At 36.8% G+C, this 17,494-nt stretch overlaps 1 protein-coding gene across 4 annotated transcripts; it reads left to right on the forward strand.

Moving 5' to 3' along the window:
• Positions 1-5,433: 5,433 nt before the first annotated feature.
• On the forward strand, positions 5,434-11,972 carry LOC137744146 (uncharacterized). 4 transcript variants are annotated; one of them, XR_011069592.1, is made up of 8 exons: positions 5,434-5,745; positions 6,231-6,351; positions 6,861-6,923; positions 7,567-7,675; positions 7,887-8,140; positions 8,260-8,344; positions 9,245-9,328; positions 10,282-10,392. XR_011069592.1 is itself a non-coding variant. In XM_068484016.1 (4 exons), exons 1-4 carry the CDS (start codon positions 5,624-5,626, stop codon positions 10,650-10,652), a joined length of 498 nt encoding a protein of 165 aa, XP_068340117.1. In that variant the 5' UTR covers positions 5,434-5,623; the 3' UTR covers positions 10,653-11,972. The 4 variants fall into 4 exon arrangements, 1 of the variants encoding a protein (XP_068340117.1); XR_011069591.1 differs by having other exon boundaries at positions 8,260-9,328; XR_011069593.1 differs by having other exon boundaries at positions 7,945-8,140; positions 8,260-9,328.
• Positions 11,973-17,494: the final 5,522 nt, after the last annotated feature.

The following is a 17,494-nucleotide window of genomic DNA, read 5'->3' on the forward strand; positions in this document are numbered from 1 at the left end:
TCAGAAAAGAAAATGGCGAACTTGGCGAAGCTTGAATTTGCTGCCCTGGATATTACCGGGAAGAATTACCTGACCTGGGTACTGGATACCAAGATTCATCTGGAAGCAGGGAATCTTGGAGATACCATCAGGGAAGAGAGCAACTCATCCTCTCAAGATCGGGCAAAGGCAATGATTTTCATTCGCCGTCATCTTGATGAGGCGCTAAAAAGCGAGTACTTAACGGTTGAAGATCCGTTAGCCCTCTGGAATGCCTTAAGAAACAGATACAATCACCAGACAACGGTGATTCTTCCAAGGGCCTGCTATGAGTGGACTCATCTGAGGATCCAAGACTTCAAGTCAGTGGCAGAATATAATTCTGCATTGTTCAGAATTACCTCTCAGATGAAGCTCTGTGGGGATATTATTACTGAGGAGCATATGCTGGAAAAAACTCTCAGCACATTTCATGCCTCCAACGTGCTCCTGCAGCAGCAGTATAGAGCGCGAGGCTACATTGAGTACAACCAGCTGATATCTGTGCTCTTAGTAGCTGAACAGAATGATGAGCTCCTGATGAAAAACCATCATTCCCGACCTACTGGATCTGCACCATTCCCAGAAGTGAATGCTGCTTCCCTCGAAGTAAACGCCACATCCTCTGGTGGTGATAATCATAAACGAGGACGTGGCCACAAGCGAGGTCGATGGAATAAGAAAGGCAAGAACCATGGAGTTCAGTTTCACAACCAGGTTCCGAGGCATAATTCAGGCCCGAGCTTCAAAAATGCGAATCGCCACAAAGGCAAAGCTCATATGAACAATGCTCCTAGAAACTCTGAAGGAGCCTGCCATAGGTGTGGTGGCAATGGGCATTGGGCGCGTACTTGTCATACCCCAAAACATCTAGTGGATCTGTATCAAGCCTCCCTCAAGGAGAAGGGTGTCGAGACCAACTTTCTTGACCAGGCTAGACCAATGGATATACCTGATCCAGTGTTCGACTTATCAGGGCAGTTGAACACAACTCATCTAGATGTTCCAGAATTTATTGTGGAAAGGGGAAATGAAGTATATCGGTCCGATTGAATCATTAATATACTTTTATTATGCTGAACTTGTAGTACTTTCAGATTCAATAAAAGTGGCATGTAAATTTCTTGTTATAGCTTGCTTTTAATTCTGATTCTCTTACTCAGAGAGCATGGATAAAAATTGTGGTTATTCTCAGAACATGAGAAATGGCGGAGATATTTGTCTTGCAGACAGTGCGACCACACATACAATACTTCGTGATCGAAAGTATTTCTCAAGCTTAAGACTTACAAGAGTAGGGGTAACAACAATATCAGGACCTTCAGATGTAATTCAAGGTTCAGGGCAAGCTCAGATTATGTTACCAAATGGAACAATATTGTCCATACAAAATGTATTGTATGCTACTCGATCTACTCGAAATTTGTTGAGTTTCAAAGACATACGTCTAAATGGATACCACATTGAAACAAAAAGTGCAGAAAATGTGGAGTATTTATGCATTACCTCCAATGATACCCAGAAGCGTATATTGGAGAAGTTGTATGGTATGTCGAGTGGATTATATTATACATACATAAGGACAATTGAATCACATACTGTCATGAACCAGAAGTTCATTGATTCAAAGGTTTACATGCTTTGGCATGACCGTCTGGGTCATCCAGGATCTACCATGATGCGTAGGATCATTACCAACTCTAATGGACATCCATTAGTGAGCAGACACATTGCTGCCTCAAATGATAACCCTTGCAAAGCTTGTTCTCAAGGGAAGTTGGTAATTAGACCATCTCAACTAAAGGTTGATGCTGAATCCCCATCATTTCTGCAAAGAATTCAAGGGGATATTTGTGGGCTTATTCAACCATCATGTGGACCATTTCGATATTTTATGGTTTTGGTTGATGCATCTACCCGATGGTCACATGTTTGTCTCTTGTCTACTCGGAATGTAGCCTTTGCGAGACTTCTTGCTCAAATAATTAAGTTACGAGCACAGTTCCCAGATTATCCCATTAAGTCAATCCGACTTGATAATGCTGGTGAATTTACGTCTCAAACCTTTGATGATTATTGCATGACATTGGGCATTGATGTTGAACACCCTGTTCCTCATGTCCATACTCAAAATGGTTTAGCAGAAGCATTGATCAAGCGGCTTCAGTTAATAGCTCGCACTCTGCTTATGAAAACCAAATTGTCAGTCTCTGCATGGGGACATGCCATCTTACATGCTGCATCATTGGTTCGATTGAGACCTGTAGCCAACCATCAATACTCTTCAGTACAACTCGTGTTTGGACATCAGCCAAACATTTCCCATTTACGAGTTTTTGGTTGTGCTGTTTATGTGCCTATTGCACCGCTGCAACGCACTAAAATGGGACCTCAGCGTAGACTGGGAATTTACGTGGGTTTAGATTCACCATCTATCATTAGATATTTGGAACCCTTGACAGGTGATATGTTTACAGCTCGTTTTGCTGATTGTCACTTTGATGAGACAATTTTCCCGTCGTTAGGGGGAGAAAAGACCGTTCCAGAAGAACGGAAAGAGCTGATATGGGTTGTTCCAACCTTGTCTCATTTTGATCCTCGCAGCATTCAATGTGAAAATGAAGTGAGAAGGATCGTTCATCTTCAAAGCATTGCCAATCAAATGCCAGATGCATTTAATGATGCTATGAAAGTAACAAAATCACATATACCAGCTGCAAATGCACCTGCAAGAATTGATGTCACTGTTGGACAAAATAAAGTGGCAGCAAATGATTCATCTGGTGCACGCCTGAAGCGTGGTAGACCCCAAGGTTCAAAAGATTCAGCTCCTCGAAAGAGAAAGTCGAGGGCACAACTGAATCCAAATGAAATCATTCAGGAAGAGAAAATGAATGATACATCCACAATTCATCATTCTGGACTTCCAGAAAAAGAAAATGTCCTTGATGAGACATCTGTCCCTGAAGAGACAGAAGTACATGAAAGCAAAGAAATCTCCATAAATTATGCATGTACAAATGAATTGTGGGATCGGAATGAAATAATCATCGATGATATGTTTGCATTTGCAGTAGCCACTGAAATCATCTTAAGTGATGATATTGAGCCCCGCTCTGTTGATGAATGCAAACAGAGACAGGATTGGCCTAAGTGGAAAGATGCAATCCAGGCAGAATTAAATTCCTTGGAAAAGCGGAATGTTTTTGGACCAGTAGTCCAAACCCCGCCTAGTGTAAACCCCGTGGGTTACAAATGGGTATTCACAAGGAAACGCAATGAGAAAAACGAGATCGCAAGATACAAAGCACGACTCGTTGCACAAGGTTTTTCTCAAAGACCTGGAATTGATTATGAGGAGACATACTCTCCTGTAATGGACGCAATTACGTTCCGTTACTTAATAAGTTTAGTGGTTTCAGAAAGACTTGACATGCGACTTATGGATGTCATCACTGCATATCTATATGGAGAATTAGATACTGACATCTATATGAAAGTCCCTGAAGGACTTAAGTTGCCTGAAACAAGTAATAAACCACGAGGTATGCTCTCGATCAAATTAAAGCGATCATTGTATGGTCTAAAGCAATCTGGACGAATGTGGTATAATCGTCTCAGTGAGTATTTGATCAAAGAAGGGTATATCAACAATGTTATTTGCCCCTGTGTGTTCATTAAGAAATCCAATTCTGGATTCGCTATAGTGGCAGTATATGTTGATGATATGAATCTAGTTGGGACTCCTGAAGAGCTCAATAAAACTGCTGAATATCTGAAAAGCGAATTTGAAATGAAAGACCTTGGAAAAACAAAATATTGTCTCGGCCTGCAGATCGAGCATTGTGCTAGTGGAATTTTGGTCCACCAATCAGCTTACATTGAAAAAATTCTGAAGCGATTTGGTATGGACAAGGCTTATCCACTAAGCACGCCAATGGTTGTTCGTTCTTTGGACATTAAGAAATATCTATTTCGTCCAAAAGAAGATGATGAGCTGGTCCTTGGTCCAGAAGTACCATATCTGAGTGCAGTAGGTGCTTTGTTGTATTTAGCACAATGTACTAGACCAGATATAGCTTTTTCAGTTAACTTGTTAGCAAGGTATAGCTCTGCTCCAACAATTCGCCATTGGAAGGGTATCAAAGATGTATTGCGATACCTTCGTGGGACAACAGACATGAGTCTCTTCTACTCAAAGAACTCCACAGATGACCAGGTCCTTGTTGGATATGCAGATGCTGGCTTCCTCTCTGATCCGCATAAAGCCCGCTCACAAACTGGATATGTGTTTAAGAATGGAGATACAGCAATCTCATGGCGCTCAACCAAGCAAACATTAGTTGCTACATCTTCAAATCATTCAGAAATACTTGATTTACATGAAGCAAGTCGTGAATGTTCTTGGTTAAGATCAATGATCCATCATATTCGGAATTCATGTGGTCTAGCTTCGAAGACAGACAGTCCAACTGTCATCCATGAAGATAATGCAGCCTGTGTTGCCCAAATGAAGGAAGGATTCATCAAGGGCGATAAGACTAAACACATATCTCCAAAGTTTTTCAGTGCTCATGAGCTTCAGAAGGCTAAGGTTATTGAAGTCAGGCAAATCCGTTCAAATGAAAATCTGGCAGACTTGTTCACCAAATCTCTACCAAAGTGCACATTTCAGAAGTTAGTGTAAGGCATCGGATTACGTCGACTTACCAAACAGCTAAACTTGGAGAATGCGGAATCAGGGGGAGATACATATCAGGGGGAGTATCCATGATACATGCTTGTTGTACTCTTTTTCCTTCGATTAGGATTTTTCCCACTGGGTTTTTCCTATCAAGGTTTTAACGAGGCAACATAAACATACTTGACACTATATCAACGATCCTGGAAAAGTTGTACTCTTTTTCCTTCGCTATGGTTTTTTCCCACTGGGTTTTTCCAAGCAAGGTTTTAACGAGGCAACTGATGTTGATATGTGGGCATCCAAGGGGGAGTGTTGAAAATGCTGATGGGTAGTGAATGCCCACAGTGTTTTGGTGGAGTTTTTCAATGCCTTCATAGATTGGCATTTAACATTTGCTTTGTTTATAATTAAACGTATACATAGTCAATTCCCATGTCAGTTTGAAAACTGACTATGGGAATTCAGGATGTCATTTGTCAAAAAGTGAGTTGTAAATTTCAAATGTAGTAATACGAGTTGCTCTATAAATAGAGCACTCGACTGCAATCAAAAGATACAGAAAAGATAAGAAGAAGAAAAACAAGAGAGAAATATCAGTAACATCATCAATTCCTCTGCCTTTATTTATTATCTGCCTGTGCTATAATTTTAGTGTGGCATTTTACATCTACCTTGCACCTACCACTTAAAAGGTTATCTCTCAAACTTTAACCCTTTTATAACAGTTTTTTTTTTCTTTGGATTTATGTATTTTTTTTCCCCAGTGAATTCGACATGAAATCGGAAAAACGGATTTAATAAACAAATTGATGAAATTTTTATTTGCGTGCCCTGTTTTTGATTTGTTTGGTTTGGCTTTTAGAGAAATTTGCTGCTACCCTTGATTTTCCAGTGACATTTGTGCAGCCTGCATTTAATCATATGATGATTTATATAAGCTTTTTCTTTGCTCTCTTTTTTCAAATCTTTCAAATTGTTTATGTGCAAATGGGGTTGAACGTGTTAATGAGTGGTTGTGTTGTTTGCAGCGAGCTCCGTTCAAGGTAATTTCATTTCTTATAGACAATTTTGTCAAGATTTCTGGGTTTCTTTTTGCTTCTTCTCAGCTAAATTACTCATCTGGAAGTTAATTTTGTTCAAAGACCAAGTATTGTTCTTCAATTAAGATTTGTGGGTTTTTTTTTAAGTAAAACTAATGAAAATGCCTCGAAAACTTTGAGTTTTAATGATAAGGACAAAATAAAGGATAAACTGATAGTGCCAGGTTTGACTTTTTAGTGTAAAAATGTGGTTTTTCGTTAAAGTGAACAGTACCATGGGCTTTTCGTTAAAACTCTCTTTTTTTTTTTTTTTTTTCTTCTTTTCTGTTAAATTACTCATCTGGATGTTAATTTAATTCAAAAACTAAGTATTGTTCTTCAATTAATCTTATCATAAAGCATATGAGAACGTGGCACACTAGTGTTTCATGAAATGTGTCTGAGAATCTGTCAATATGATATATTATAATTCTGACTCTCCTCTTCAGCTCCGGCCCCAGGTGCGTGAAGGCGACGTCGACCTGGTCGACGGTGTCTTCATTCACAGTTCCGGACGACAGTTCTGAACCTCTGGCGATTCCGACTGAGAAAGAGGTCAATAACAGCAAGGTAACGGAATTCAATGTTTTGTGCTTGTTATAGAGGCATTTTTGCAACAGTATATCAGAGAATATTTCTAGATAGTCTGTCCAGATAGCTTAGAATGTGTTTCATGATGCATATGGCTGAAGTGGTTTTGGCTACTTTTTGGATTGCTCATTAATATTTTTTGTTGACCTTGGCTGGTACAAATACATATAAGAAAAGTACTATCCTTTAATCAACTTTTATTCAGGTTCAAATTTAGAATGCATTTGTATTCATGAGGCATTGGGGTAAAGTGCCTGTGTTCTTTGTTTTGTTGTTATTTTTTCATCCTTTTAAATTGTATTATGGGTAAGTGAACACATTTAGCTGAGAAATTTCAACAACAAAGTTTAAACTTTTTGAGATGGCATAACCCTCAAACTTGTCATATGGTCAGGTTTGATTTGGTCACTTGTTTATGTTTGTGGATGCCCATGTGCTTCATCTTCTGCTGGTTAAACCAGAAATATAACCGTTGGATCATTTGCTAGCAATTAGTAGAGGGATGGGGGCTTCATCTCTATTCTCGCTTGCTGAAACTTTCCGCTCTTCATGTAATCTCTCAGTTGAAAGCTTCTAATTAATATTTTTTTTCATTTGGGTATTTTTTTTTTTACTTTTTATGGATTTATGTATTTTTTGTTCCAGTGAATTCGAAATGAAATCAGAAAAACGGATTTAGTAGCAAATATATGAAATTTTTATTTGCGTGTCCTGTTTTTGATTTGTTTGGTTTGGAATTATATTATTTTTTGCTTTTTTTGGAAAGGGCTTTTAGAGAATAAAGTTGCTTGCTGCTACCCTTGATTTTCCAGTGACATTTGTGTAGCCTGCATTTTGTCATATAATGGATGGTGGTATAAATTCAGTTCTTATAGACAATTTTGTTTTTTTAAAAAGATTTCTGGGTTTCGTTTTGCTTCTTCTCTGTTGAATTACTCATCATGAAGTTAATTTTGTTCAAAGACTAAGTACTGTTCTTCAATTAAAGATTTCTGGGTTTTTTTTGTTGCTTCTTTTCTGTTAAATTACTCATCTGGAAGTTAATTTTGTTCAAAAACTAAGTATTGTTCTTCAATTAATCTTACAAGAAAGCATATGGGAACGTGGCTCACTAGGTGTTCGATGAAATGTGTCTGAGAATCCGTTAATATGATATATTATAATTTTGACCCTCCGCTTCACCTCCGGCCTCAGGTGCGTGAAGGCGAAGTGGTCCTGGTTGACTGTCTCTTCCTCCACAGTTCTGGACGATGGTTCCGAAGCTCTGGCGATTCCGACTGAGAAAGAGGTCAATAACAACAAGGTAATGGAATTCAATGTTTTGTGTATTTGGACGTAGGCATTATACATTTTAATTGATGCACATACTTCTAGAGGCATACTTCAAGGCACAGAAATTACGTAGTTTGTAGTCCTGTTAATTTTGAATACTATTATGTATTTCAACATAATAGTGTTCCATTGCCCAAAAAGAAGACAGAAAGGAATTGTATGAGTTTCTGATTTTCTTGCAGTTGAAGAGGATCCTGCTAATGCTGAACCTAAATTTAACCCTTTTACTGGATCTGGAAGACGCTTGGATGGGAAGCCTTTGAAATATAAGCCAGCACCGGTTTCTTCCTTAGGATCCAAAGACAAGAAACCTGCAGTCACCAATGGAAATGCACAACCTTCTACAGGATCTAGTTCACAAGCTACCAGTTATTAGGTTCAGGGAAAACTTGTTTTCGGATCAAATGCCAGTTGCTCTCCAAAGGAGACAAAAAAGGTACTCTTGCTTTTCTTGTTTCATGACTTCCATCCACTAACTTTGGAATTATTTTACAAATGTTGCCAGTTTGATGTGATGCTGATCGTAAATCACTCTTTATCTATTCAATTCTGCAGGAAGCTGCAAAAGAGACTAAGAAAGAGAAGCAGCCGGAAGTGAAAGAAGACCCGAAATTCCAGCCTTTTATCAACTTTTAGTCAGGTTCAAATTTAGAATGCATTTGTACTCATGAGGCATTGGGGTAAAGTATCTAGGGGATAACGTTTTAGTCAGGTACAAATAGCAACTGTTTTTTTTTTGTTATTTTTTCATGTAGGGGATAACTTTTTGTTGTTTGTTGAAAGGAATATTAGAACACATCCACACCCTATTTTGTCAAATTGTTCTAAAGTGTCTGATGCTGATTTTAGAATTCTTCTGACTTTTTAACTCAAATCTGTGCCAAGAGAACCCAACTAAAGTGGTTCGCCGCTCCATGTATGAAGTATTAGTGAATTATTTGTAATTTACGAAACGACACGAAAATTTTTGCGTTGTAAGCACACATATTGAAATTTATGTTATAAATTTTTTGATAAGAAGCAGATGTAAGTTAGAATCATACTAATATAGGTATGCTATATACATAAATTTGATAGTACCATAAGTTCAGAATTAATCTCTAGTGTCATTAAAAAATATACGTAAATTTATATACATAAATTTGATTCCACCATAAATTTGGGGTACTGTTATATTTAGTACAGCCAATATGGTGCCGCTCAGGTGTTTTTGACTAATCTCTGCTGTTTTTGAATTTATCTGTGTATTTGTGATTTTGAACGACACTAAAATTTTTTATGGGTTATAGGTGTTTACTACCTTGAAATATTTGAGAATTGAAGAGAAAATCAAAAGAAAGATGAACACAGAGAGCTTGGAGAGAGAGAGTTTAGAGAGAGGAATATGAGACTTGTATTAACTAAAAAGAAAGATTACACAGCTATGTTTTTATAAGAGAAAGCCTAACAACTCTAACCAAGTACAAACGAACTTACTAACTATAGTGCTGACTTGTACAGTCAATTAACTAATCATCTAACTATTGGTGTGGAACCGCAGGGTTAGGAAATGGGTCCAAATGCATTCTTCTTCCCTAAAAATAAGAAGAAAACGCTTCCTCAACTCCATATTTTGGCACCTCAGGTATATTTTTGTTCTAAAGCCTTTTACTTCTTCCAATCTCTTCAGAGCCATTATTTTACCCATATGTGATTTGTAAAGTGGAAGATTGGATTTCATATGTCTGAGTATTTAGGGTTTTGTACCATGCAAACTTGAGCTTATTGATCCAAATGGCTGGAACAGTGTTCTCAACCAATTTCATATCCTCTTGGGCTAAGGAGAGTATATTACTTGCCAATGAGAAATATACTTCATATAATAGCAATGTGATGATGTGTGGCATGCTTTAATTTGGGATATTTTTGTGTAGTAAGAAACCCATAGAGAGAGACAGAGAGAGAGTCACGTTTTTGTTTTTTTTGGATTTGGTTAATGTAGTGATTACGCAATGAAAGCGGAGGACACACAAATGACACATGTAGTTGGGAATTTGTGAGTTACATGCAAAGCTCATGGAAAGTAAGCTTTTGTAATGTGTCTAATGACATAGTCAAAGAGTTGTCCACCTAATGTCTACTCTACAAGGATCGTAGAGTAGATCTGTTTGTGTTGAGCAAAAACTATGATCAATTTGATCAATTTACATGAAATGAAGATAAATTGGGTTTTTTTCAACTTAATTTTTTTTTTATATTTTTGTTTTTGAATTTTTGGTTTATGTATTTACAAAGGCCATGAACTCTGATGGAAGTAATTCCATTTTTGTTTTAACTAATTTCCAGAATTTTTGTAAATCTGGGGTTCTGTACACAACAAAATATGGACCCCTCAAATTTGTCATATGGTCAGGTTTTATTTGGTCACTTGTTTATGTTTGCGACAAGAATATAAGTCCAAGGATGCCTTGTTGAAAATATCTGTGTCCCATGTGCTTCATCAATTGCTGGTTAAACCAGAAATATAGCCTTTGAATCGGTTGCAAGCAATTAGTAGATGATTAGTTTCTTTTTTATCGGAAATTATGGAACTTCCAGGAGCTTGAAGGGCTCTCAGATCCAATGAGGAAGGATGTTTCAGAAGTTGGTAAGAAGATCGATGCGATTAACAAAGAGTTAAAGCCACTAGGACATACCTGCCAGAAGAAGGTAACACAACTGGATTTTTACCACATTTTGATGTTAATGTTTACTGCTATGCATATGCAATTATGGATCAATTCGTGCGTGTTCGTGATGAATTTTGGGTTTGTAACTTGTCACAGAAAAAGAAATACAGAGTTGCACTTGAGTTTTTCAATGAAAAGAACAGAGAAAAAGTGCAGCTTATCACAAAGCTAATGGAGGTTATTTTGTTAAACAATTTTTTACTTGGCATAGCTAGGCTTGCAATTTCATGGATGGGTTGAACCCGAACCAGTCTGGCCAGTTCGGAGTTAGAGTGAGCATGGTTGAGCCTGCTTTGACAAATTACCAACCCTACAAAATTTGGGCTTACCTCTGGTTAGGAGTTCAACCTGTCCAAACTCTCAACCAATGCTAGTTATTATATTTCGATTCAGTAAAAACAAAGTGTTTATATAATTCAACGTTTTGAGATTGTTTTGTTTTCATGCTACATTTGATGCAGCCGGTGAGTGAAAGTGAGAAGTGTTGGGTTTTACGGCTCAAAATTAGGATGATGCAAAGAATTAGGTTTGTGTTACGTATTTGGTTTTGGTATCCTATTTGGGTTTGGATTTTGACTTCTTAGTTGGTTTCCTTGGTGGAGAGATTTTGTTTGATTAGGATTTGTATTTACTTCCTATTAAGATTCTTATTGTAACCTAAGTCCTATGCACTATAAATAGGACCTTAGGGTTAGTGTATTTTGTGTGCCTCACCATTAGTTTAGAGAGTTTTCTCTATTTGGGTTTTGGGTGGGGATCACCATTTGGAATCATGAGTGCGTGGCAAACGCATGGCTCATTCATCTGTGGCAATTTGGTGAGAGTCAATTTGTGAGTTAGAGAGCAATTTGGGAGAATCTTCTCAGTTTGTTTGGGTTTTCTACTCGTTTGGTTGAAGGTTTGTAATTTGTGGGATTTGGGTTGTGAGAGTTTAAACACTCTTTTGTAATCTCCGTTTGTATAGTGAAATTCCTCACCGTGCTTCGCTTGTGGATGTAGGCTTTACGCCGAACCACGTAAATCTCTTGTGTTAGTTTGAGATTGTTTATTTTAGTTTTCACCTACGACGTTGATATTGGTACTTTGTTAAAATTAGCTTCCGTTTGCGCATAAAAGTACAACAAGAAGACGAGGATGAAGAAGCTGGAGGAGCTGATTAAGAACATAGAATCTTTAAAGTGAAGAAATAGCAGCCTGTGTGGTTAACTGATGATCTGATTAGGTTTGTGTGATGATGTATTTAAGGTGAGTTTTTCAATGTATACATATATGGCTGGTGATTGTCATTTGTTATAATTTCTAAGTTGATTAGGAGGTTGCAACTGTACGGATTGGATGAAGGGAAGAGAAAATGGGTTGAATGTGGAGCTGATTTAACGTGCATTCCCTCTTATTCTTTCAGTCTCCATGTACCATTTTCAGTCTAATGAATTTAGTCTTATGTTGTCTCTCTGCTTTTGTTGTTTTTCACAATATTGTTCTTTGGTCGGGGGTTGTCATTATTTGTGTTTGTGTTTATGTTTGAGATGTACTAATTGCAATGCTACCCGATTACGGATTTGTAAATTTGGTTGTCTACATTTTTTTTTTGTGGGCCCTTACCCTTTTAAATTGTGCTCCTTCCCCTTATAATTCTTGACTTCGCCACTAACTGAATACAAACACGTATTTTGTTGGGGCTTCACTTGTTTTTGTCTTTCAAAGAAAGAAGAAGGGATATTGTAGTATACTGGAACACAGACACGTGATATACTGATTCTCTCATACAGTGCGTGGATTGATTATTAATGTTTTATTCTAAAGTATAAATTAGATTGTCCACTTATAATATAACATGTGAGCCTGATATATACCATGTGGATATGTTCTAGTATATTTCATTAATTTTTCTTGTTGAAGAGCATTTGGTTTGCTTTCTACTATGTTACTAGTTGCATGGAAGAGTGCATTTTGCTCACGATCCTTAGTGGTTGTGAGCATTACCACTATATTAATTATGATTGGTTTAGTTTAGGTTTTGAGATTTAAGTACTAGGCAAATCTAATCACATTCATCGACAACAATTCATGTGGTAGTAATGCTCATAAAAATGCACTTTGAGTGGAAAAGCTGGGGTTAGAAGACAATGATTTCACTTAATCTCTTACGATCTTTAAAACCCAATGGAATTGCCAAAAAAATTATATTGCATCAATGTATCTAATAATTGTGCTTAAACATATTTAGCTATTTAAACCTTGGTGCATCCTGTACAGAGATAATGTATAAAACCCAAAAGGAAGCTTCTTGCAAATAACCCAAGGGTTAGGTTTAGTCAAGCATTGACCTCTTCCCTGAAATACAAGCATAGGTTGAAGCATCTGAGGAAGGGAAATAACATCACTTTTTCAACTTTTGTCACCACTTTAATCATAATTCAAGCATATTGAGCACGCTGAGTTAGCCATTGCTATACACAAAATACATGCTTCACCTTACACCAAAATAGAAACCAAAAAATAAGGAGTGCTATTATGTCTGCTATATTGCCTAATTTTTGTACCCACTTTTTAACGAAAGTTTTAGTGACAAGTTTAATTTATTGCAAAATTACATAGAAGGACATAAGTAAAATATAAAGAAAGTTTAATTTATTAGGGCTTCTGTCTCTGTCTATCTCTCTTGCAATTTCGTGAATGCATGTGAATCAATGGACAAATTTACAGATGAATTAGTTTAAAATATCGCTACTAATATAAAACATAGCTAAATCCGTTTTCTTAATTTACCATAAGAAAAGAACAATAAATAAGATGATAAGTTTTGGATTGTGATGGAACATGAAGACCATTTGTACAAAGTCTCCGCTGCATATGGATTTCTACAACCGATCACAACCAGGTACCGGCTGTATCGACAAAGGACTTGAAAACTTGTAAAAGAGATTGTGAACGCCTGCCATTCATTTTAGTTACCTTTTTTGGCCTTGACGGTGGTGGTGAAGGTGATGACATTAGTAGTGGCGGTGGCAATGGGACCAATGGTGGTGATGATGATGGCAACAATAATTGAAAGGGTATGGTGGTGTTGCCAATAATGAGGTGTGGTGGTTCGGGTGCACAAGTTAAAATGTTTGCAGAATTATTGGCAACAGTGCTGGCGGTTGTGGTTGTGGCGGTAGTGATGATTATAGCGACAGTGACAACAACGATGGTGGTGGTGATGGCAATTCTAATGCTAGTGGTGGCGGCGACAATAGTGGTGAGGATTATGGTGGCTATGATGGTGGTGGTAATGGCAATGATAATGTAAGGCTAGTGATTGTAGTGATAGATGGTGGCAGTTACTTTGTTCTCAAGGGGATAAGACATAAATATATGTAGAAGGAAAATAATGTCATTTGAAAAATTAATGAGGGTATTACAAGACTTAAAATATGTATTAAAGGCTTAGCACCGTTTTTTATAAAAATTACTGTCTATAGACCATTGCTTTAAGCATAAAATTTTATTTTTACCAAACACTTTTTTTACTAATTAACGAAGAAGTCTTTACTCTAAAAATGCAATACCAAACGGGGGCCTACGTCAATAATATTGTCTTATTTTTCCACCCATTTTTCAATGAAAGTTTTCGTAACAAGTTTACCCTATTGCAAAATTACATAGAAGGACATAAGCAAAATATAAAAAAAATGTTTTTTTGTTTGGGAACCAAAGTGACGTAGGCAGCCCAGCCCTGCCTCTCTCCAAACCAAGCAAAAGACCCGAGACTTAAGTGCTGCTTCCTTTCGATTGAGCAAAGATATTGCGCCATTCTTTGGATTTAAGAAACATTTCTGATATTGGCGCAAAGAGTGGGAAAAACGGAACAAATCACGTCCCTTCCTCCAGTTGAGTCGAACGGTAAGAACCCTAAATGGTGCAAACAGAGTTAGGAATTAGGATTTCTGTCTACCTCTCTTGCAATTTCGTGAATACATGTGAATCAGTGAACAAATTTATAGATGATTTAATTTAAAAAATTCCTAGTATTTACAAAAAAAATACCCCAAATAGTAAATCGTTCTCACTTGCACTGCCAATTGCCTCTCTATTGTCTCTTCCAATCCCTTTCATTAATTATGATTTATGAATTTCCACTGCTAGCCATCTCATTCACGCAATGACTATATCTCCTCCAACACGGCTTCATCAAAATTTGGAAAAGTCCATAGAAATCTCTTGTATTTCCTATTAGTGAAAAATAAATAAGAAAGCGACAAGCGTAACAACGACTATTTTAGACTATTAATAACAATTCTGTTGTCTAGAAAAATTTGTAAATAACGACTCAACATCCATATTCATTTTCGTTCAAATAAAATATAGAACATATCTAAATCCGTTTTTGTAATTTACCACAAGAAAAGAATAGTAAGTTGTGAATTGTAATGGAACACGATGACCCTTAATTCAAAGTATCCGCTGCATATGGATTTCTACAACCTATCACAACTATGTACCAGCTGTGTCGACAAAGAACTTGCAAACTTATAGAAGGGGTTGTGAACACTAGCCACTCATTTCAGTTACCTTTTTTTCTTTTCTCCATCAGACGACTTTCATGTTTAGCTCTCTGGCCTAATCTATAACCTGTTCCTTTAAACATTTTTAGCCGTTCAAACATTAGTCGAGCATTGACTTCTTCCCCGAAGTACAAGCTTGGGTTGAAGCATCTGAGAAGGGAAAATGACATCACTTTTTCAAGCAGATTGAGCACGCTAAGTTAGCCATTGCTATACACAAAATACATGCTTCACCTAACACCTAAAAAAAAACGCAAAAAGTAATGAGTGTTATTAAGTCCACTATATTGTCTAACTTTTCATCCACTTTTTAATGAAAGCTTTAGTGATAAAGTTTATTCTATTGCAAGATTACATAGAAGGACATAAGCAAAATATAAAGAAAGTGTTTTTGTTTGGGAACTGAAATGGGGTAGGCGACTCCGCCTCTCTCTGTATCTTTCAGGCGCACCACTGTCCTCACAACCGAACTGAAAACCAAGCGAAAGACCCAAGGTTTAAGTGTTGCTTCCCTTTGATTGAGTAAACACATTATGCCATTTTTAGAATTTAAGGAACGATTCTTGATACAGACACAAATAGTGGAAAAAATATAACAAATTATGTCCCTTCCTCCAATCGTGCCAAACAATAAGAACCTTAAAAGATGCAAACATTGTTAGGGATTTGGGGTTCTGTCTCTGTCTATCTCTCTTGCAATTTCCTAAATAGATGTGAATCAATGAACAAATTGATAGATGAATTAGTTAAGAATATCGCTAGTATTTAAAAAAAAAAAACCGCAAATAGTAAGTCAGCCTCACTTGGATTGCCAATCGCCTCTCTCTTGTCTCTTCCAGTCCCTTTCATCAATTATGATATATGAATTTCCACGGCTAGCCATCTCATTCAAGCATTCATTATATCTGCTCCTACACGGCTTCATTAAAATTTGGAAAAGTCCATAGGAAACCTCGTGTATTCCTTATTAGTGAAAAACAAATAAGAAAGCAACGAGTGTAATAATGACTATTTTAGACTGTTAACAACAATTTTGCTGTTTAGAAAATTTGAAATAACGACACAACAATCATATCCAAGTAGTGACTTCCAGTCTACCAATGTGGTGTAGGCGATGGACTTGCAAAATACAAGAACATATCTAAATCCATTTACGTAATTTACGACAAGAAAAGAACAGTAAATGAGAATAAGATGATAAGTTGTGAATTGTGATGGAACATGAAGACCCTTAATTCAACAACCCATCACAATCAAGTACCAGCTGTGTCGACAAGGGACCTGCAAACTTGTAAAAGGGGTTGTGAACACCCACCACTCATTTCAGTTACCTTTTTTTCTTTTCTCCATCCAACGACTTTCGTCAGATAATCACAATTCTTGAGTGAAACTAATTTTAGTCAAACTAGTACACGGATATACCATGATAATCACTATATATAAAAAGGAAAAGTAATTTATTTTTTTAAGTACAACGATATATTTTACACTAAGAGGATGGTGGAGTTCGGCTAAATCAGACAATGGGCAACCTCATTTAGTATCAAATTTGTCATTCACAAGATTCGAACCTAAAACTTTTCATTTACAAGTGAAGAGGAATTTAACCAGACTGTAGTACTTCAATGGCAAAAAAAAAAAAAAAAAAAAAAAAAAAAAAAAAAAAAGAGTACTTAACAGCAATATATATCTCACAATTATCAAAACCTTTTCACATCTCTCTCCCTCTCGTGCGTACCATAGTCAATACCGACAACGCTTTCATAGTATATGTTATACATACTATTTGGATATGTTCTAGTTGGTTTGAACAGTTTTTCTTGATGAAGAGTCTTTGGTTTGCTTTCTATTAGGTTACTAGTTGCATGGAAGAGTGCATTTTGCTCGCTATCCTTCAATTGTCATGACCATTACCATTTACCACTTATATTAATTGCAATTGAATTAGTTTAAGTTTTGAGATTTAAGAGTAAACAAATCGGATCACATTCATCGACAATCATTCATGTGACGGTGAAACTCATAAAAATGCACCTTGAGTGGAAAAACAGGGTTAGAAGAAAACCATTTCACTAAATCTCATGCAATCATTAAAACCAGTGGCGAAGCCAGCATGGGGTCATTGGTTACCCTTGACCCCAATAACTTCAAAAACTTCTTGTAAATTTGTTTGTGTATTATATATGACCCTTATAAACAGTTAAGGCAAACTAAATTACAACCTTCTTCTTCTACTTGTTCTATCACATTTGTCTTCATTTTCTCTTTTCTTATGCAATCTATTGTGCACACCATGTGCTCGGTGAAATACCTTAAGCTAAAAAGCCTTGACAACCTTCAATATTACTCCATAGTATCATGCACCTACCCTCTGCAAGCTAGGAACAATAGTAGTTGTCGACATATGTTGGCATAAACTTTCGGCATATGCTTACAGGAATTGGCAAGTGCCTACTAGGTGCTCGATGAAATAGCTCAATGAAGTTTTTTTAGTTGATATTATGAACCTATTATTTAAAAATCCTAGTTTCGCCA

Source organism: Pyrus communis, chromosome 9, assembly GCF_963583255.1.
Source record: "Pyrus communis chromosome 9, drPyrComm1.1, whole genome shotgun sequence".
NCBI lineage: Eukaryota > Viridiplantae > Streptophyta > Magnoliopsida > Rosales > Rosaceae > Pyrus > Pyrus communis.